The sequence below is a fragment of the Nestor notabilis genome, unplaced genomic scaffold (assembly GCF_000696875.1).
Source record: "Nestor notabilis isolate BGI_N333 unplaced genomic scaffold, ASM69687v1 scaffold17714, whole genome shotgun sequence".
Lineage (NCBI taxonomy): Eukaryota > Metazoa > Chordata > Aves > Psittaciformes > Psittacidae > Nestor > Nestor notabilis.
This window is the reverse complement of record NW_009924488.1, coordinates 8,487-31,086: the sequence shown is the minus strand read 5'-3', so window position 1 is coordinate 31,086 and position 22,600 is coordinate 8,487. Positions and strand designations below refer to the sequence as shown.

The following is a 22,600-nucleotide window of genomic DNA, read 5'->3' as shown; positions in this document are numbered from 1 at the left end:
CCGGTCCGTCGGGCATGCCCCTGTCCCAGGTCGGTTTCCCCTCGCCCCTGCGAGTGACCGGCGATTAGAAACTTATGCAAACTGCTCTGGCTTCCGAAGTACAAACTTTTTGCTGCCGGTTTTCACTCGGAGCGCGGTTGCCAGAGATGCCACGAAAGTACGTGGAGGTCTCGCCTCCGCCTCTGGTCCGTGCATCGAGCGGGGCAATACCCCCGCTGCGTGCCTGTGCGAGGGCGGCCTCTGGAATAGCCGCTTTTCCAGGAGTTTTGGCCTTGTTTTGAAGGCTGACGTGGGGAATGCGGCACTCGCTGGCTGGGGCCCGTGAGGAGCCGCTGTCAGTCTCGGCAGCTACACTTAATTCTAATTCGTCGCTAATGCCTCGGGGATAAAGGAAGATGGCTATTTCTGTGTGGTACCACTGGGTTCCAAACTGCGAGGCACCTATGGATTTTAAGCTCTTGAGCTTTTTATTTTGAATGCTTTTTATATGTAAATGAATTTAGCGGAACTTTAAAAACGAGCTTGAAATCGTGGTGTGTTGTGTTTCCTCTTTCAGCACCTTACAGGCACAGTATTTGTTAAAAACCTAATTACTTAAGCAAAAGATGTGGGCAGCTTTCGGTGGGTGGAGGACTGTTTTCCTCTTTGCATTCCAACTATATTATGGTCAGTGTGACCTCATATATCTAATTAACTTGGTATGTCTTTGTGTCTTTGATTCATGATTTCACAGAGATGTTCTGAATGAAAGCCTGTTCCTGTTTTTTGAGCTCGTATTCCTTGACTTATTAAAGCAGTTGGTTTCTTACCAGCATTGTTACCCTGCTGAATGCAAGAGATGTTTACCGTGGCTGAGAATGGGTCATGGGCAGAATTCAAATGCGTGTATTAAAGCAGGATTATTTCCACTAGCAACTGTACCTCCTGAAGTCATTTTTCTTTAAGGCATATCTCTGCGATTATCATGGAAATCAAGAACACTGAAGGAAGGAGCCCAGAAAGTATGAAACTGCTGGAGAGTGTAAACAACTGTTCCATTTCAATGAGCTTTTCAGTGAGCATCTTCATGTTCCAAAGTTTGACATTATCTAACTTTTCTATTACTTATTGACTTTGCAAGTACTTCTTACAAGGTGTGCAGCACAACACGAAAAAGAGAGGAATGCTGTATTTAAACCATGCCACTTCTTCATTATTTTTGTTTGGTTATGGGATTTTTTTGTAGGTTTGGGTGGTTGGTTTTTTCCCCTCACCTCTGCTGGCAGCCCATGATCCCACACCACTGGCACCAGCAGGAACTTGTATAGATGAGAAGCATGATTCTGTGGGACCAGTTCTGCCCCTTGCTGAAAGATGGTGCAATGTGTTAGCTACTACTAAAATAGAGTTTATTTAAGTCAGCATATTCATAAAAATAGATCATTTTTTTTTTGCTGGGGGAGTGTGTGAGATAATGTGGTCCAAGGCAAGGAGATGTTTGTGTTTCTGGAAAGGCAGAAATACCCACCAATGGGTGCCACTGTGGAGTGAATCACATCCACACTCACACAGTGAAGGCATCAGGTGGTGGGATTTGCTTGGCTTAAAAAGCCTGATCCTGGATACACTGAAGGCAGTGAGAGGGGCTTCAGTTTGGAGTGGAAGAAACAGACAATGATTTAGGTAGTTGCTAATGTGAGGGGTGAATATTCCCCTTGATATAATAGGCTTAGCTCGTGCATATTGCTGACAGTAAAGTACATCCAATGTAACATGCTGAATCGGGGTTGTTGTTGCCAATTCATTCCTATAGTATAAATAATTATTATTTTAGTTACTCCTTATGTGCAAAGGAAAGCATTTTTTAATTTGATGTGAGAGACATAATATGATCTAGCTGATTCCTGCAGGATAATAAAGCATATGATTCTAACTGCCTAAGACCTTGTGATCTGATCACATTTAATGTGTTTCTATGTAGACTGTGTGATTGAGTCAAATAAGCTTAGTGAAGTTTTGTCTACATGCATATGAAAAGTTGTTTCAATTCAGTTTTGCCAAGTTGATCTGTGTAGTTTCATCAGAAGGGTGCAGCTTTGGGGCTGAACTCAGGAATAATCAAGGGTGTTACCTAGGATGCCTGTTTGCTGTGTAAGAATCAGTCATGTCGCTAGTAAGGAGAGTTGTGTTTTAACTGGGATTTTTGATACTGCTTTCTTTAGTGTGCTTGGTGTTATTATGTGTGGTAATAACAGAAAATGTTAAGTTTTTAAGAACTGCAGGTTCCTTCTGTAAGTTGTCAGACGTGATAAAAACTTAACTCGGCCACACAGCATCAGCTGGCTGGTACCTAGCAAATGTTGGGAAACATGTTCATGTATCCTGCGTTGGTCACTAGATAATTTTGGCAAATCTAGATGAGCATTGCATTTAAGTTTCTGGTTAGCTCTGAAAACTGACTTTTGATGCTGGTTTTATTGATCCTTCTTCTTGAAAGTATTAAGTTCTCTGCCTTAAGTAAGGGGTTTTTTTTAATATGAATAATTGTAAGTATGTGACAAGCCAGTGTGTGCGAAGTATCAAAAAGCAGAAGGCTTATTTTACATTTGAAGGGCAGATGTAACCATGTGACCACACTTTCTATCAAACCAATGTGGAAGTGAACCTTTGCCAGAACATTTAGTTACCTGGAAATAACTCTTCCAAAGCACAACATTTCTTGTATGGCAACCTGTCAAGATACTTTCTCTTTCTTCGCAGTCTGTGTGCACACATACAGGTTTGGCTCGAGTTTGATAGCCTGTAATGACATGCTGAAGGCCCAAATACCTCAGACTTGTCTAACAAAGAACCCGCTTGATAAAAGAAGATAGAAAACATCCATTCTGGTACTGAGTGGTTTTTCTCCTCTTTCTCTGAGCAGTAGAAGGAGGTTGAAACTTCAACAGTTTTTTGATTGTCAGCAGCTACAGTCAGTTCTGTGCAACTGCATTAAATTACAAAAATTTTATTTAAAACATTTAGAGCCTTTCTAATTTCTGTTTTAAAGTCTGTGAGAGAATGTGTTTCATATAATGGAGCCACTGTTGGGACATTTACTCAGTGCTGACTGTCAGGGAAGGACTCTATTTAGTGAATCACCAGTTTTGATACAATGCCTAAATGTAACCTTGTTTATGCCACAAGAGTAAATGAGCTCATAATATGAAGAAGTTTTCAAAACCAAACAACTCTATTGCATTTTGTAAGAATCTGCATGCATTATCTTTCAGGAATGAATTTGGAGGCTTGAATAGATTAACAGGCTCTGTAACGAGAGGAGAATGCATTATTTTGAATGGATCTGGATTGATTTAGACAGGTTTTGGGTTCATTATGTTTGAGACACTTTGTCTGTGACTAATAAGAAAATTGCATGTAATCTAAACTTTAAGGCCTAGAAATGCTCTCTATTGTGCTGGAGCACTCAGGCCTCTGCTATGTCAGTACCATGCCTGTCAGAAAAAAATGTATACAGTAAATAAAATATTGTTGGGCAACTGGATGGGAGTTGGTCTGTCTGGTTGGAAAGAAGCCTTTGGTATAAGCCTTTTATTGTGCTATGTCTTAGTAGGCCTGTTTTCAGCTGTTTCAGAGGGATGTATTCTGCAAGTATTTGGTGATGTTTTCTGTAGAGCTTAATCTTAGGCAACAGTGCTTAATTTTAAAGCCGTATAGAACAGCATATGAGGGAGAGCAGGAAGCATTTTTCTTTGAGCAGAGCAAAGAGTTTGGCATGTTATGTAAGTTAGATTTATAATACATCAAGAAGCTACATTTATGTCCTGGGATTAGAAGAAGGATATCAAGGCCTATAACAAAGATCTTATATATTTAGTTTCTTTATTTGTTCCTGTTAAACACATTAAACTTTAAGGCCCAGGTCACTGTGTTGTTTTAGATGCATTTAAACATCTAATTTAGATTGTAAAATCCAATCATACGCTCCATCCATAACCAGTAAATTGGACTATAAATGAATGAATGTGTGTGTAAATATTAGGAAGAATTAGCTAATAATAATAATTGTAGCACTCTATGGATCTGCGTGTTCTTTTAATGTGCTTGGAAGTCTTTTGAGGTAGGTTACTATTAGTACAATAACAGCTGCTCCCATTTTACAGGTAGGGCAACTAAAGCAGAAAGAATTAATGACTTGCCCAAAGCTTTGCAGAGGCTGACTTACTGAAATAGAGCTGAAACCAGTGCTCACTCACCCTTTAACCACGGAGTACTTCTCTGTGTCAAAAGCCTATTAATGTCTTATTTGATACCTAACAATGTATTATTTCTTGTTTGCCAGCTGTTTTTTATTCTGTGTATCCATTTTATCCTTTCTACAATTTACCACAGTATTAACATACTGCATCCTTTAAAACAAAGTATGCATCTTCTGTGTCCATTCGGTGTGTAGTCCGGGAACACCTGAGCAGGCAGTGTTCCAGAAGGCTCTCTGCTTCCCAGTGTGTTTGCATCAACCAGTAGGATCTGCATGATAAACACACATCTGCAATGAGAGGAGACATCCCATTTCAGGGTATTTAAAAGATGTGTAGATGTGGCACTTAGGGACATGGTTTAGTGGTGGACTTAGTCATGTTAGGTTTATAGTTGGACTTGAAGGTCTTTTCCAACCCGAAAGATTCTGTGGTTCTACAACTCAGGATTTGGTGTGTATTTTATATGAAACTTCAGCTTAAAGAAGCTTTCATTAAGCAGTAAGTCTGCTTGAATGAGAAGACTCCTGGTGCCAAACCCAACCTACCCTGGTAGAAATGAAGTAGCTGCTCTATTGGTAGGAGCTAACTTCTAACCTGCAGTTGCTGTCCTGACAACACATGGTGGAGGCTCTCATACCTTCACGAGGGGATCCAGCTAAGACAGCACAGCCATTTATTCCGTATGAGGCAGAATAGATGCTGTTGGTTGAACTGGAACTGTTTTGAAGACATTGGCCGTATTCTGCAGACCTTTAAGGAGTATCCTTTGACCCAGATTACATTTCTCGCCATCCCTTCCGTTCCTCCTTGCACTGTATGTACATGTGTGTTCAGAGGAGGGATGGGAAGTTGTGGTGTTCTTTGCTATAACTGGCTCTTTTGCCTTCCTAGCAGTTTGACTTTGCCTTTACACCTGACTCTTTCCAGACTTCTGGATAATAATAGTAATTTTGTAAAGGCTAAGCTAAAATTGTTGTTAAATGCATCTTGCTATGGCACTTTCGCATCTCCCTTCCCAGCTCATCCTTGTTTTCACAGTCATCTGGTTTTGCTTACGTACTTCTTAACTAACTGTTGCCTTCAGCATCCCAGACTACCACTGGGGCAGTTGAAATACAACCTCATGCTCCTTTTCTTGGGGATTTTTATTCCTACTTAGGCCATTGCAGGCTCCTGAACCCTTTCAGTCCAGGCTTTCACAACTCATAATACTTCATCTCCAAGGCTCAGGTCTCTGGGGCTGGGAGGGTGCCTGTGTTGGCAGGCAGGTTGTCTCTTACTCATCTGTAGCTCCCGTGGGCTTACAGGGCATTTCGCTTTCATCAAGGGTTGCTTCTGCTGAGTCTGTTTGTTGGAAATGCTTGTCTACATATACTGGCTTTTTCACTAAGAAATAGCTGCATAACGTAGAGTTCACTGTGGCTAAAATTGTAAAGAAAAGCTCAGTGCTTTGGTGTTGGGTTTTGAAATGTTGCAATAAAAGCTTAGAGTTTAGTCCCTCTGCCAATGAATTCCGTTGCCACAAGCTATATCAAAGCAGTTCTCATCCTGCATATGGCTTGATTTAGAGACTCAATTAAGAGGAAACATTAAACAGATAGGGAGAAGGGGGGAAAAGGGGATCTGTGTGAGCAGCTAATTATTCACTTCAATAATTCAGTGGTTTTTACACTAATAGGTTGGAAAGTAAATACCACTTCACATAGATGTAGTATTCCATTATTTATACACTGATGAAATTGGGGTTTAATTAAGACTTAACGTAAGACTTGAAACCATTAATGAAACATGTTGCTCTGTATAGTCAGTAAAGTCCTGCTGACTGGTATTCCTTAACACAGAGGTGGGTTACTCTGTTGTTACACAGACCAGTATTTTAATGTCTGGAAGAAGATGGTGACAGCTTTATAACTGTAATTTTCCTCTTTATTTAGAACTTTTGTTTCCAATATTAACTTTCCTGATTAATTGCATGTAAGTAATTGTGCTGAGAAGAGGCAGGGATTGATGTTCTCTGTTCAGTGATACGTCAAGAACTGGTAGTGATCTATGATTAGCCTTTTGAACTCTCCCATAATGGTTACGATGCTTGTGATTTAGTTGCTTTGTCAGCACATATCCACGTAATGGAGTATAAATGCCATCCGTGTTGGAATGTGAATACAATACAGTAGAAGCATTCCTGGAGGATGTGAATTTTACCTCTCCATAGTGTTGGGGGACACACACACAAAACCAAAAGGCCATATGTTCAAAGTGTCTTAAACTCCCCAAAAGAATCCTGGTTTTTCTGGCCAGCAAATGGACTCGGTGCCTTTTCCACGCAGATTCCCCTGTAGGCTAGCTGAGATTTATTTAAAGCCCACACAGATGGGTGCTAAGTGAAAACCCCATAGTTTGGTCCTTGACTGCTTCTGGAATGTAGCCTGATTCATCTGGGACATGGGAATATGTTTGTTTTTAAAAATCTCTATTTTAGAAAAATCTCAGGGATTCCACTGGGAGAAATGGAGAGTGGTCCTTTGGAACTACGCCAGTACCTTCAGGCCAGGATTAAGGCATGCTTTTTAATAGCAAAATTAATTAACTCTTAGAATAATTTACATATGGATGGAGTGGATTTTTTGAAAGTATGGATGTCTTCTTCCAGCCTAGCCATTATGGGCCTGGTAATGGAGTTACTGGATGTGGTTCTGCAATCTGCATCGTGTTAGAAACTTGGCTTGGTAGTAATCAGTCCATTCTGGCTTCATAACCTCTAAGCTGGGGGAAAAGAAAACAACTATCATTTGCACAGAGTGAGTTGTTGTCTGGTTTGAGATGCTATTGAATTAGTTTCGTCTGTGTATGTAGCACAGTGATTTAGGCAAATCTAGAAGTGCAGGGATAACTAGAAAATCTCTGAAAATAGCGTATTCCTTTGTGTTGTAATTTTAACAGTCTTGATTTGTGCTGTTGACAAAAACTGGCATGTGGCTCACATGTTCTGTGGGTATGTAACCAGGAACAAACTTCCTGATCCCTTACAGAATGAAGGGGAGTAAAAAGCCTCTCTGATACCTGGTAATGCAGGATTCTCTTTATGTCTGTCTTAGTATTTTTTGTGTGTCTGTTTATGAATTTCCAGGAAGCCTGGAGAACAGAAACATTCAAAAGAGCCTTCATCTTTGCAATGCATGCATCTGGCAGTTGTGGCATGTGGGGACCGGCTGGAAGAGACGCTGATCATGCTGAAATCAGCACTTCTCTTCAGCAACAGCAGGCTCTGTTTTCACATTTTTGCTGAGGATTCCCTTAAGCCTGAATTTGAGAAGAAGGTGAGTTTCTTTGTCATTTGGTAAGTAAATAAATGAGTTAGTCACAAGTCACAAATCTCTGAGAAAAGTTCCTCTGACATCAACAAGTAGCAACTAAGCGCTTCTTGGGCAGTACACAGTCTATAAACTCCTTATGCATGCATATTTTTTGGGTTTAAAAAAGCTATATAACATGTAGCGTCTAATTCCTCCCCCCATGTCTTTCAGCTAAAGGAATGGCCTTCCTCATATACAAAGAAGTTTGAATACAACATTTACCCAATAACCTTCTCAGTAGGAAATGCTCAGGAATGGAAAAAGTTATTCAAACCATGTGCTGCCCAGCGCCTTTTTCTTCCGGTAAGGCACCTGGATTCTGAGTGGGTTGCTTCAGGAAAAGGTTAATTCCACCAAAAGGAAGCTTTGCTAGTGTAATATTAAAACTATTTTCAGGCTGAAACATCTGCTTAGACATATTTTAGTCTGTGCTTTAGCCACTTCAACAAAACAAAACAAAACAGGAATCCAGCCTCACTTTTTCTCCTGCTAACAAAGGATGTGTGTTTCTTATTTGTCTCTAGTTTCATTAGGCTCTCAGACTGTTAAGACTCTGTGCAAGAGCTCTTTCAGGGCAGATGCTTTCAGGGTAGATGCTGCATACCTTCCATAAATAACATTATTTTCAGTGTGCAGTCATCATATCCTCTTTACTCACTATCTCCCTTTCCATATGTTAGTCCTTAGACTGATGCTTTTGGCAATCCCTTTTCCTTGAGTTTTATTTCTTTTTCCAAGACTGTCAGATTTGCCCTTAAGGTACTAATTCCAATGTGTTCCAAGTCAAATTTCATGCAAGAGCATTGTGTATCCTGGGATCTTCAGGTTCACTGAAAAGTTGTATTTTTTGCTGTGTAATATGTAGTGTCATAAACTTGGAAAATATATAATGTTGCTGGAGAGAAGGGAGGTGTTGATAGCAATTTTGCATACACAGACTATCAGAATGGAAAGAACTTTTGCATAAAGTGATTTCTGTGGAATTGAGAACATCTGTCAAAAATATCTTGTGCCTTGCTGTTGATTGGGGTGACTCCAGTGAAGTGACAGGCTATTCACATGATCCAGATTTCATTGCTGCCTTACGAGAAATGGGGGAGGATGACAAAGAAATCTTTACTTTCTCAGATGGAAACAATCAGGAGACAGCTGCGGGTCCAGAGGCATAGGCTATGAATACATATGTGAGAAAATATGTGCTGTCAGCAGTTCTGTTTATCTGCCATTTAGGGGTAGACTATCAAACGCACAGAGACCAGATGGGCTGAAAGTAACTCCATCTTCAGCAGGGATCTTCTCCTCCCTGAGTAAATGTTTACATCACCTGGAAAATAATCCCTAAGAGTTAGTTTGCTCAGTACAGATTGTTTGTAAGGATGTACTCAAATGGGACACTTCTCACTGCACAAACACAATTCTCTGTTCTTATTGCTGTAAGATTTTTGTCGTTTTGGTAGACTCTCATCACATAAATGGTTTCACTTTTATTTGCCATCATCCTTCTGATGACAGAAAAGGGTTATATATCCATGCTGATTCCTTTAGCCTGGGCAGTGCTTTCTTGGTTCCTTTTTTGCCACTCACATGTTGCTAAAGTTCACCAGTAATGTTCTGTAAGGAATATTAGACTGTTGCATATTGTCTTATCAAAGCTAGGAGGCAGCCTGAACTGTAAATGTTTGTTTTTCTTGGGGCAGTTGCAAAATGTTGTGTGTGTTCAGGCTGAGGGTTATGGCTTCAAATAGGGGTGGTTGTCCAAGAGTAGTTGCAGCTGACACTTAAGTCAGTGTGAATATAGTAAAGAAAACAAGTTGTAGTAATAGCTGTGGTGGCAAGAGTCCAGTTGGACTTTGGTACTGAAGTTCACAGGGTGACAGAACCTTGGGCTGTTCCTGGGTAATTTCAACCACAGTTATTTATTTTGGTGCTTGATAAGGAGGTTCTGATATCCCATTTGAATGAGTCAGTGCTGTAGAAATCCAGTCTGCACACAGCGGGAGCAGAGGGTTGCTGGTGGTATTGCTTAGAGAACTATTTTGACTTTTACTTTAAATAAATACCAGCAGGATGTCAGAATCCTTTTTTTCCTTAGCCTTCCCTGCACTAAGCATTTTCCCTTGCAGCAGCATAAAATGTGCCTGGATTTAGGGAGGACCCCAGGAGAGCAGTAGTTGTGTTTATCAGCTGTTTAGCTCTCAGTTGTGCAAATTGTCTTTCTCCTGATAATGCTAAGCCTGAGTGGAATGTGAGTCTTTGATTCACAAGTGCCTCTCCTGCCAAAGCAATCCCTTCTGCAGCACCAGCAGGCATGTGAAAGTGGACAGGAGGGTGTGAGGAATGTGTTAAGGGAAAATTGCTTAAGAATCTTCCAATGGTTTTACTCACTGATAAAACTAGAGCTCTGGGATGCGATCCTGCAGCTCGTAGTAATGAACTGCTTTGTCCTGGGGAACAGGTCAATGTACCCATTCCCAGTTTGTTGAATTTACTGGGGTTGCTGAAGTATTAAGATCATACAGCATCCTGCATTTAATAGCGGTGTTCTGTGCTGTTTGGTCATGTCTGCCACTTAGATGCAGGGAAAGCGGATTGAGCCTCCATGTAAGCTCACAAGTCTAAATCTCTTGCTGCAGTCTACTACAATAAAATAATCAGTGAGATTTGCAAAGACAGAATAAGGAAGACGTGGATCTTAACGTGGGCACAAAAGGAAACTTCACAAACTAACTAGGAGGGGAATGCTCTCAGCAATCACTGGAAACTGTTTTGTAGTACTGACATGGATGGTAAGGCACCAGGTGTAAAACTTCTGGTCTCACAGATGTCACAGACCACAGAGCTGCCTTGTTATTGTCTCTATATCGCTGGTTTGGAGTTACCAAAACAATCAGCTAAAGTATTATGAAATGCTTAAGGGATTTTTGGATGATTTTAGCTCTCATAGTAACTAACATGCAGAACCCTTCTCAAAACACTTACTCTACTCAGGCACTTTTAAGGTAGATTAGCAATATCCCTGTATTAAAACTGTCCTCTTGAGTACACTGAAGGATCCAACCCAGTGGATCAGTGGCAGCACTGGGAAAGATGCCAGGATCTTACCTAGACAAAAGTCTCTGCTTCTGACTCTAATTGCTTACTACAGTTAAGTTTAGTAACTCAACTTTGTGGTACTGCTCCGTTAGCATCAAGATTTGTGATTTGTCCCTAATTTTGGATAAAGCTCTGACAAACTGCCATGCTGGCCATGGCAAACCATTAGGTAGCACAGCTTCCCAGTACACCAATATGTGCTTATGCAGTAGTGTGTTATTACTTGCCAACCTTGCTAACACGGGGAGAATCTACAGAGACAGAAGTTGTGAAATCAGATTACAGATGACTGAGTATTTAAGTGAAGTGTCAGGCTAAATATAGGCAGTTCAGTGCAGAACTTTTTGACAGATCACTAAGAATATTTGATGTAGCTGCAAGAAAATCACACCTCTATTAAGCTGTCCACGCCAGTGACGTGAGGAGGAAGACAGACCCAGTCAAGCCACATTTCGGACCAGTCGTTTCAAAAATCACAGTCTGTCTGGTATGTCTGCACCCTTTGGGCTAGAAACTGTGAACCTGGACTATGAGACACAGTCTCACATGGCTTATGCTCCAGGTCAGATGCATGTCTTTTAATGGCACTCTGATTGGCTGTCCTGGCAGGCTCGGAGCACTCCTAGCCCTAGCTGTGTAGCATCTGGAGCAGGCAGAACAAGCTGGAGCAGTGTCTCTTGCACCATAGGGTTGCCTTGTGGAACAAAACTGGTTTTGACATTGAAAAGCAGCAGAGTCAAAATTCATTGTCTCCCTTGTATGCTTCTGAGTGAGTAAATGCTAAGTATTATCTTAAGGGCTGTGTAAAGCCTATAATATTTTTTCAAAAACTTCTTCGGTTTGGGAACAGACTTACCTGAAAGCTGTGGGTCACTGGGAATGCCGGAGTCATTGAAATGAAGTGTAGCTCTGTTGGAATCCTGGGAACTAGGCAAGGAGCTCTTGGAGCCACAGTTTCTGCAGTTAAACTCCCCTAAGCAAGATGAGGTTAAATGCGCAGCCAGAAGGAGATGGGATCAATTGAAATTGACACCTGCAGGTTTTAAATAAGTCTTAACACTTGATATGTGAAAAAGTGTAAAGGGCTTAAAGGAAGTCGCATGGATTTTTTTATTAGCCTGTTGGGTGTCACTGCAGGGCAACACCTTGAACACAGGAGAGGGCAGAATCTTTTGAAAGAGTATGTGAATCCCGACTGGAGGAATACAAGGTGGAAAACTTGAGGTCAAATGCTGCTGAGCACCCGCTTCTCAAAGAGCTGGAATACCTGCTTGGATCTGTCTGTAGGACAGTGTAGGAAGATTATTACAGTCCACTGACTTCCACAGTCTTAAATGAATGTGTATATCTAAGGTTGCTGAAAGAACAGTTTTCTGCTGGAAGAAGCACTGTCCAGGCTTCCCCCTTAACCCTCTGCTGGAAAATGCCCAAACTTGTCTCCCTACCAGGGCAGCTCTAAGAAAAAAATCTTTCATGGTGTACAGTGTGCCATGGATCCCCCAAGCAAAGCCCAATAGCTTCTGCTCTCTCTGTATTCATTTGTTACCTCCTGTCCTGGATTAAATTTTGGGGTGATTCTTTCTTTTTTTTCTTAATGTATTTTGATTTTCTATGACTTCATATAGTAGGTACCTATGAAGTAGGGCTTTTATGTGCTGCAGAATAGTACACGATATCCAGGATACCCTGAAGCTGAAAAACCCATTCTTCTTTTGAACCATCTGACTTCTATTGATTTACTCTTAAAGTAGGTGTCTTTCTTTACTTAATTTTCTTTAGTACTGGACTCCAGGATACAGAACGTTTGCAAGTCTTTACCTCTGAGCTCCTGGTGTGTTATTGAACCATGTCACTCCTTTATTTATCCCTACACACACTGGTTTTTGTGAGTTTTGTGGAAAAATGGTGTATTGCTATAACCTGCCATCCAGCAGTGATGGGTATTGTGTTGGGATTGCTTTCTTGGAGTTTCTTGTCAGCATAACTTGTGTTTAATATGTAGAGACACTTGCCTTCTCCTGCTTGTTCTGTTGTGTAGGAAGAACATGTAGTTACTGTGTCAGAAATACAGGTCAGGGATTTGTTAAACTTGGCTAAATATCAGTCTGAATCCCGAAGTGTTCAGTCAGGTGAAAAATCTCCTTTAAGTCCATACTCACATATTTGGCATCTTAGTGGGTGCTTATTGAGCATGATTAAAGGTAACTTTTTCCCCACACTTGTTCAATACCTTAATGTTGTTCATCTGTTGCACAGGTAATCGTCAGTCACAATACACTTCAGTTTATGTAAAATTCAATTGATTTAGTAGCATTTACTGTTTCCTGCATGAATAGAGTTTGTCATTAGTATCATTGTATCATGGATGAGAGAATGATTGTTCTGTTCCACTAAGTGGTGAAAATCAATAGTCTTTTGGATTTGCTTTGTAAAGACAGAAGAGAAATGGGGCTTTTTGCTGAGACCAACGTGAGAAATTCTCAGTCCTTTGGGAATTTTTGAGTTTTAGCAAATAACGAAGAGCAACAAAAATGCAGTTGGAACCGATGGTCAACTATAGCTAAGGATATTTATCACTTAACAACAAATAGCTGGTGCAAACATAAGGGGAGTTTTCTTGGCCTGTTGAAGCACTGTATCATTTGCCCTACTCCAATTAAGGAATGAGTGTGTAAGGATATGGGTAGCCACAAGGGGGAACATTGTAAGCAAGACTAGATGAAATATCCTGCATCTAATTTACAGTTTACGCCTTTCTGACTTGACTAACTCCACTGTGGTTATTCCTGATACAGAGTCTGATAACAGAGATCAGAATCTGACCTGGTGAGTTTTAACATGACATTTCAATTTACCAAGCAAATTTTGGTCTTCAGGAGGATGCATGTACATTTTGGTGTTTGATAGAGTTTCTTAATTAATGGGGAGCATTTGTATTTATTAATACTGCATGTAAGTCTCCCAGAAGCACAGGGTTTTAATAGGAAAAACAGTCATTAGAAAGGCATAAGGAAACATGAGACCAAATGGAGATGAAAAGTGTTCTGTTCTACCAGCTTACCCTTTCTGTCTGTGGAGCAAGTTGTATGTTTCACCACTTGTAGATCTCGAAAAGAACTAATAAAGCTCTGTAAATACATACCCTTTGCATTTTATTTCTGAATTGAGACTAAACAGTCCTTGCAGGTACTTTTGAGAGCTCAGTGGATTACTGGTTTATATGAAGGTTAGAATCCAACTTCTCTGGTCTGGTAGCTGTTTGCTGTGCAATTCGAAAAACCCCACTGAACAAACAACAAGCCAATAACCTGATAACTGCTATTCCTGAGTGTAATTACATTTAGCTGATAAATCAATAACCTCTTTCAAATTAGCAGTTTAAAATAAAAGTACTTTTTTCCAGTAATCTTCCTGTTTGTTGTCTGTTTTCTTCTTTATATATTCCTCTCCTCGCTGTGCAAACCCAAAAGGTCATTTTGAAGGATGTGGATTCTCTCCTTTACGTGGACACTGATGTTCTCTTCCTGAGGCCCATTGATGACATCTGGCACATCCTGACAGAGTTCAACTCCACACAGCTAGCTGCTATGGCCCCGGAGCATGAGATACCAAAGATTGGCTGGTACAGTCGCTTCGCGCGTCACCCTTATTATGGGACAACTGGAGTCAATTCCGGAGTGATGCTAATGAATTTAACACGGATACGCAACACTCAGTTCAAGGTGAGAAGAAATACAGCTGTTGCAGGAGCAAACGAGCTGTGTATTCTTCACGGCTTATAAAACTTAGTATAAAATTACATAAAGTTTGTAATATAAGGAATCTGAAAAAGAGGGAATATATATAATTGGGTACTAAAATAAATTACAGGGAAAATGATTATTAAAACAAGTGAAGCTTCCTCAAGAGGCCCTCGCACAGGGAACTGCAGAGGCAGCAGTCTGTTAGCAGTAATAAAACTGGCTTCTTGTACATTCCATTTTCCTTGAAAGAGCCATGAAAGAATAAACTCAAGGCTCTCCAGTGCAGGCACTGTATTGTTGTTGAAATTGGAAAGCTTGATGTAAATACCCAGAGAAAATGGTAATTTTTTGCATCTGCTGTAAATAGAATTTTGAATCCTGCTGCAGATGAAGTGACTCCATGAATTGACATAAAAGAGAGGGGGACATTTTCACTGACAGCTGACATCTCCCGTCTTTTGTGAAAGGCCTGACTTGTAAAATGTGTGTCTTTCATTGAGCACGTGTTCTCTAGATCTTTTTAAAAACTTTGTTTGCCCCAAGTGGTTTTGTTCCTCAGCCAAGGCCTGGGGTTTCCTGTATTGTTACAGGAACAGCTTGAGCCCTTGCTCTTAATACCATTATACCCAGAGAAGATAACTTTTAGTCTGCATTTTTCCTCTCTCAGTTTTCACCTTGTCCCTGCATTTTTGCATTTTTCCACTTTTTCTCCCTCCTGTTGCTCAGAATAGGAAGACTGTGAATAGCAGGAGCTGACATCAGAGCTGGACCCAGGAGACCTTGCTTTCCTGTTTAGATAAACAGGAGCACGGGCAGCTCTGCTGTTCCAAACCTATCCAGGTCTAACACTTCCTGGCAGTTCCTCATTTTTCACCTGGGGTTCTGAGGGGGCTCATCAGCCTTACAAGTAAGTGGATGCCACGCTCTGAGTCGTACATCACATCACTGTTCCCTGTGCTAACCTATTGCTTCTGGTTTCTGCCTCGCAGAACAGCATGATACCGAGTGGTTTGACTTGGGAGGAAATGTTATATCCATTATACCAAAAGTACAAAAACTACATTACATGGGGAGACCAGGATTTACTAAATATAATTTTTTACTTTAACCCAGGTAAGTAATGACTCTTGGAGTCATCATTAGCTCTGCTAAGAACATTTCTTGAACTGGACATTTGTTTTTTAAATGCTGTTTGTTACTTATAATATGCATAACGTGCTTGGGCATAAAGTTAACGAGTGAGTGCACCAGGATTTACAGCCTATGAAACTACTTCTGAACGTAGTGCTGGTAGTGGGCTCAGAGTTGGTTCTATTGAACATGTAAATCTGTTTTCTGGAGGTTCTGAGAAAATAGGGAAGTGTAACATTAATGATGAGATGCAGCAGTGAAGTTCAAGTTTCATGTGTGCTTAAAAGCATCACTGGACCAGGGCTGGCCAAAAAACTGTTTTTGTTTCAGATGTTTATCTAAATGTGAAATTGCCAAACTTTCTCCAAAGCTGTGCTTTATTTTTCTGCAATACAGCTGAATTCTGACATTTATGCAATGAGTAACAAAGCAAATACAAATGGACACAGCCATTGGAGTATCTCTTCTAAAATGCTGCCCTCCCTACTCTTGCTCCTTCACTAACAGTTACTTCTTGAGAAAGATGCTTCCAGCCTCTCAGCTGAGTGACCCTGCCCCAGCAGGCACCAGGGTCTTGTCATCTATATTCTGCTCTCTACATTTATGCATTTGCTACTCTTCTGTGTTCTGCTTGCTCTGAGACTTAAGAAGAGCTCTGGAGGACTCTAGGTCTCTCCAGGCCTTGTTCTTAGAGAACAGATGGCATAACCCACTGTCCTAGTGTGGACCAGCGTGACCAACACGTATGTGCTTATCAGCCCAGCAAAACCTCATCTTTGATTCCTGCCTGTCACTCTTGCACAGTGCCTCTGCAAACAGCACAGAGCATTTCAGTTTGTCCGTTCCCTCTTGAATTGGGGTCGTATTCCCATGAGTGTATTTCCAAGGAACTGTCATCTTTATTTTAAAAGGGTGTGACTTTTTCCACAAGTGCTGAGACAGTTTCTGGGAATTCAGCCCCTTGTAAGTATTTTGCACTGGTCGCACAGAAGTGACTTCTGGCACTTCCAAACCCAGGAACATGTGAGAAATGCAAGGATTTCAAAACTGCCGCATAGTACATGCTTCCCAGGGAAGCTGAGGACCTTATTTCATGCTTCTGAATGGATGCTCCGTATCCATTCTTACTTCCTTTTTCTTGTTTCCTGTGTGACCTCGTATTCACTCAAGTGATCTTAAGAACAGAAAAGTTTGGATTTATATTTATTTATTCTGTTCCCTTTTCTATTTCTCTAAGGAGTCATAGGGTAGGTAACTGCATATACCGAAATCCAGGCAAATGAGAGAACAAAAGCAGAGCAATAAGCTAACATCTGTTTACTGCAGGCAGATGTCAAGCATCAGATGTACACCACGTATTACCCTCAATACTAGGGCAAAAATAAAGTGGAAGAAATCTTCATTATGAAATCATAAATGAATTTCCCAAAAGAAATGAATGTTATGGGAATAGGGTCTACTGGAGGAAGAAGCAGCTGAAGCCAGGTTGGTTGTGAAGTGAAAGCCAAGCTGCTAGTTTAGTGTGGAGGAAAAAAGCAAAGATTACAAAATTACTTTAATGTTGTGATGAGAATATTCTCTATCGAATCCACATGTTGGGACTTTCCTGCACCACAGTCTCTGGCTTTCCCTTGTAACTGGTAAATAATTTTTTATGAATGACGTAACATCAGACTGCACAAGGAAAGAAAACAAAAGAGATGGATACAATTAAACCACAAAACGATACTTGCCCCAGGTTTTAAGCTGCTGGGATGTTGAGCCCGGCCTGGGAAAGGAGCAGTTGAGATCCTGCAGGTGGCTTTTTGTAGATGCACCCTTTTCCCCATCTCCAAAGGCTGCTGTGATGATTGATGGATCTGAAGGCTCCCAGAGCAGCTGGAGCCCAAGTCGAGCTGGGACAGCAAAAATGCACAAACATGTCATGGTGGGAAGGTCAGGAACACTCGGGTGATGTGTGAAAGCTCATGAGCACCTGGTGACATCTCTCCCTGCAGTGACCTGCTGGTGACTGTACTGGGAAACATCTGCTCAGGGTTACCGGAAGGATCCCCGTTACCTGTGGCAGGGATTGGATCAGGCATTACTGCTCTTCCCCACCCTTTCAGCAACGCTGGGGAGCAGTTCTGAATGTGTGATGGGTCAGACGGAATGGACATCACTTAAAATCTACCCTTTCTGGAGAAGTCTCTTGCTAGAGAGGCCTTAGGGGAAGAAATGTTTCAGAAACTTTATCTCCTACATCTTCAGGAACCACACAGGACTAGCTGCACACTTCCTGGGAAGCTAGGAAAGGCCAAGTGAAGAATTCAATCTTCAGTGTGTCTGACATGACCTGCCAGCATCATGCAATGATTCATTGTGCTCCATTTCTGAAGCAGAAAGGTCACAGGGACTGATGTGATTTATTATAAGCAGATTGCAAATCCTGTGGGTGCATAGAGAGTTTAAAAAAGGAAAAAGAATCAGTAGGAGAAAGGAAGTTGCAAGCCCTGTTGAGAAATCAAGCTCATCTTTAAATAACCTTGACCCGTGAAACTAATGGATGGTGATTTTTAGAAGGACTGTGGATAAAATACACTACCTCTTACACTCTGCAGTATCTCGGTATAACAAATAGTCATAGCCTCAGTGAGAGCTTCCGCAGCCAACTCTGGATGTACTCTGCAAGTTTTCCCATGCTGTCTCCGGAAGGATTGAGGATTTTGCATAACCCCGCTGGCTGTGTGTGCCTCTCTAGTCATTTCTGGAATTCCAGAAACATTTTACTGGGCAGAGGGTGCTGGATGATGCCACCTGGTGCACGCTCTCTGGGTCTGCTTCTGTCATTTCTAGCTTTGGAAGATGCTCCCTCGGTTTATGTTTGCACCCAGTCCTTGTGTTGCCCTCTCTTTCTGTTAGCTCAGGTCTAACAGTGCAGAGTTTTGCATAGTCATGCCCTGAGGAAAAGGAGCTTCTGTGTAGCTGCTGTTTGGGATATTTGCAGAAGAACTAACTGAGCTTCTCCTGATATGAGTGGCAGCTTTTCCACAGAACCAGGGTTTCATTTGTTGTAACTCTTGTGTGATGTGTCTTTTTCTTTCCCCCACCCCGTCTCCCTCGACCGATACACGCAGAGTGTCTCTATGTGTTTCCCTGTCAGTGGAATTACCGGCCCGATCACTGCATGTATGGAAGCAACTGCAAAGGTGCAGAAGAAGAAGGTGTCTCTATTCTACATGGAAATAGAGGTGTCTACCATGATGACAAACAGCCTACGTTCAAGGCACTCTATGAAGTGATACGTGATGTAAGTCTTTTATCTCGATAGAGGCAGTCCTTTTATTTCCATGTAATTATGGATTTAACCAGGTCACTCAGACTGCTCTTCCAGCAGATCAGGCTGAGCAGAGCTGTCCTGTGCGTGTACCCATCAGACACAAGACAACAAGGTTGCTTTGGCCTCTCCTGTTTCACTGCATGCATGTATTTGAGGTGATTTAAATGATCTTCATATTATAGTAAATGTCTAATAAAAAAGGCTGATAAATTGCTTTTCTGTAATACTGGAGGTAGGAAAAAAAGTGTTTGGATGGAGTGGATGGAGTTCTTCCTGTTGGTACTGCAGCTCTGGTCCATAAATACCCAAAGCAAGCTTGTCCTCCCCGAGCACCTGGAGCCTCAGGGCACACAAAAGACAAAAGCTCGCATATAGACACAGGTCCATATTCCCACTCTGAGTGTTGTATGGGTACAACTCCACTCTAAAAGCTGTGTCTTTACAGTATCCCTGTGTTAGCAAACATCCTTTCAATGCAGGCTCCAGAAGTACAGTTTCTGGGAAGTCGGCTGTTTCAGGTAATAGGACTTTTCTGAAAGCAAGTGCCCTCAAGCAGAGCAGTGTTTAAAGCTGACAGGCTATGCTGACACTCTGGGAGGGTGGGGGACAAGTCATTGCCTACCTGCATCAGGTTTTCTCTTACAGAAACTTCTAAAAGGTCATCTTGTAGCTGGTGAAAACTAATAATTCTTTTTTTCTTGTCTTTAGTTTCCGTTTGAAGACAATCTCTTCCAGTCTCTGTACTACCCTCTGCAGTCCAAGTTTCTGGATACAGTGCACACTTTATGTGGGAGAATTCCACAAGTATTTTTGAAGCAAATTGAGAAAACTATGAAGAAGGTGTATGAAAATCGTGTCATTGTCTACTTGGGGGCCAACCACAGATACTAAATGTAGCTCTATTTTTACGCAGAGTTTTTCAGTCTTGCACCCCGTCTCATGAAGCATAAAAATGAAGAGTATACACTCTTTTTCTGAAGCTCAGAATTACAGTAGTTCCCTTATACAATTTCCTAATAACCCCTGAAATTACAAAACCAGAGGAAATCCTAGGGCCTAAACTGTCTTTTGTTAGGCCTTTTGTTCTCTTCCCATGTTTACTCTTGATTGTAACAGGGAGAGGTGAGGATTCTCACTTTCATTTGATGAGTTCAGTTTGCTTGTTTAAGTACAGTTGTATTCACTGTAGCCTGTACTGGTCTTAGGCTTGACAAACTATGGTTTGAACTATGTGACGTCAGGAATACAACTCTGAAATGACAGAGCAAATATTCCTGGCTCATGAGAACGCTGAATTACAGAGAAGATCACTCTTGTGACAGGATAAGTTAAAATTTCCTACAGTAAACGGAAAGAATTTGCTTAAAATTGGACTTCTGTCTCAAGGTATATTACCTGCTGTTCTTCACATGTAGGACCTACGATTTCTCTCACTTAAAAAGATTAGAGGAATAGAAGTGCCTCTTTGTATTTTACAGCACTTTTTGTCTAGTGATTGTCATTTTTCCCCTTCTGCTCTTCAGTAGTTTTGTGAGGGCATCTCATGAAGCAATTACAAGGAGAATAATTACAGCATCAATAGGAAAACTCTGTACAAGAAATGTGAGGGGGATGCAGAGGGAGCTGTGGCACCTGCACAGCTGGGGGAGAACAGCAAGAGAATACTTTCTTGTGTGGAGTAAGGTCGTGGTCTTCCCCTCCAGTCTCTTACAGTTTTAAGAATGTATTCTATAACTTGGTAATACTAATTGCATTAGACAGAGTCCAAGAACATTGTGAACGAAGAGAACAAAACCAGGTACTGTTGATCTGGTTTCCTCTTTAATTAATCCTCTTTAATTGCTGTTTACTGCATAGTAACAATAAATAGTATGCGACTGACAGCCAGGGACACTGCAACTGCTGCCTCTGACTCCCCTTTTCTGCTTCATCAGAAACTTGGGGCATAGACATGTATTTCTGCCTGGCACTTTGGTTCTTGGAAGTTGAGAGTCTTATGCTAGGGTCATAATGAAGTGCTTCAAAGTGAAAGAGGATACACGATGGCTTTGATGCTTATTTAAAATACTTAATGTAGTTTAGATTTCACAAGTGTGATGATCACCTGATGAGATGCACAGACAACAGCTTACTAAAACTAGCAGTAGCTGAGAGGTGCTTGGAACAAGTCACTGGGAAAGTGAGGATGTTCACTTTGAGTGGTGATGTAAGAGCAGACTCCCAGAGGGTGTTTGCTAAGTGTAAGCCCCGAGGGGTGTGTGTAGGTGAGTGCTTGAGGAAAACAGCAGGGAACATTATCTTACTTTCCAGGTCTTTTCAGCAGGTAAAACTAGCCATTGCTTGGAACCACTCACTTTAATAGGCAAAATAGGAGAGGGGTGAGAAGGGTGAGGTACATGGACCTTTCCTGTAATGAAAGGCAAACTGGTACAGATTGTATATCCTGTGCTCATAACGTGCATTTATAAGAGAGAAACATCCTGGGGGCTGTGAAGGAGGGAAAGGATACGTGTCCTAAGTTAAAAAGTAGGATTTCTGAAGAATTGCAGTTCTGGGGGGTTGTGCCCTGTCCAGTCAGGGCTGATGCACAATTTCATAAGAAAAGAGACTCCAAGAGAAAGTCCTTTTGGTTTGCACATTCCTCTCTCCTTGTGTGGCAGCTCCTGAGTGGAAGGAAACGCAGGCCCTGCTGGCATCTGAGCTGCAGTGAACAGCCTGTACACGGGATGAAGTGCCAGCAAACACCAGAGTGTGAAAATGCCTGTGTCACATCCATAAGTGCTGGGTGAATGACACAGTGTGGCTAACGGCGTCACAAGGATCATCTGAGTAGAGGAGGTGTTAAGATAGAGGCTTGGGATAAGGGACATAATGTCTTGGTCCTAGCAGCATCACTGCTGCTCTCTGCTAGTCCTCGCAGGCAGGACAGACAGACAGAAACGTCTGTTGTTTGCAGGCCTGTGTGCTGCAAATTCTAATCAGTGATTTGTGTGATTCTGACTCGGATCCCTTCTCAGGCAGTTTGCCACTGACATGTAAATTGACATGCAAAGGAGACCGGCAGCTCTGCATCTGTTTTGATTGAAATCCCAGGACCCAGAAAGATATTTAAAGTGTAGATGTTACTGCCTCTCCAACTTAGTATTTCTGTTTTAACTGAAGTTTTAGTCACCACTTAAAAAGAACAGAACACTTTTAGTTACTGAGCGGAGTTTGAAAATGTAACCCAGATGAACATTGAAGACTTCAGAATCGGATGGCAGTGAAAGGAAAATTCAGTATGCTGTTTTTAAAAGTTTAGGATAATCTAAGCCTAACATAGGGCAGGTAAACCTTTCAGGCTAGCAGCACTGAGAACTTGCAAAAAACCTAGCTTGTATTAGCTGGCTTTTGATCTTTGTTTTCAAGTATGAGGGTAAAGCTGACTGTGGGTCAGATGAGGCCAGATGAGACGCATGCTGGGCACTCTGAACTCCTCATTTCTATGGTAGCTCAAGCCACGGAAAGTTGCAGAGCAAAAGTCCTGTTGCCCAGACAGTTGCAACTCTGGTGCTATGCCTCTGAAGTTTGGGAGGCTGGGATTGTGTAAGCTGTGATTCAGCAGAACCCAGCAACTATGGGCGCATTAAAATGAAGGAATGGAATTCATTACGAAACAAAAGCATTATTGCATTTAAAACTATTAGAGATTAAACCAGTGCTTTTTATGTTTACAGGAGGTGC

General features: G+C 41.5%; 1 protein-coding gene across 1 annotated transcript; it reads left to right on the top strand.

The window, feature by feature from the left end:
- Positions 1–7,371: 7,371 nt before the first annotated feature.
- GXYLT2 (glucoside xylosyltransferase 2) lies at positions 7,372–19,863 on the top strand. The gene is made up of 6 exons (XM_010012634.1): positions 7,372–7,555; positions 7,763–7,894; positions 14,155–14,406; positions 15,417–15,540; positions 18,675–18,847; positions 19,586–19,863. Exons 1-6 carry the CDS (start codon positions 7,415–7,417, stop codon positions 19,766–19,768), a joined length of 1,005 nt encoding a protein of 334 aa, XP_010010936.1. The 5' UTR covers positions 7,372–7,414; the 3' UTR covers positions 19,769–19,863.
- Positions 19,864–22,600: the final 2,737 nt, after the last annotated feature.

Excerpts from the sequence above, each read along its gene's own strand:
- GXYLT2 (XM_010012634.1), top strand. The coding sequence starts at position 7,415 with ATGCATCTGGCAGTTGTGGCATGTGGGGACCGGCTGGAAGAGACGCTG. Across the intron at positions 7,895-14,154 it reads CCCAGCGCCTTTTTCTTCCG|GTCATTTTGAAGGATGTGGA; the intron begins GTAAGGCACCTG and ends CAAACCCAAAAG. Across the intron at positions 15,541-18,674 it reads AATTTTTTACTTTAACCCAG|AGTGTCTCTATGTGTTTCCC; the intron begins GTAAGTAATGAC and ends CGATACACGCAG.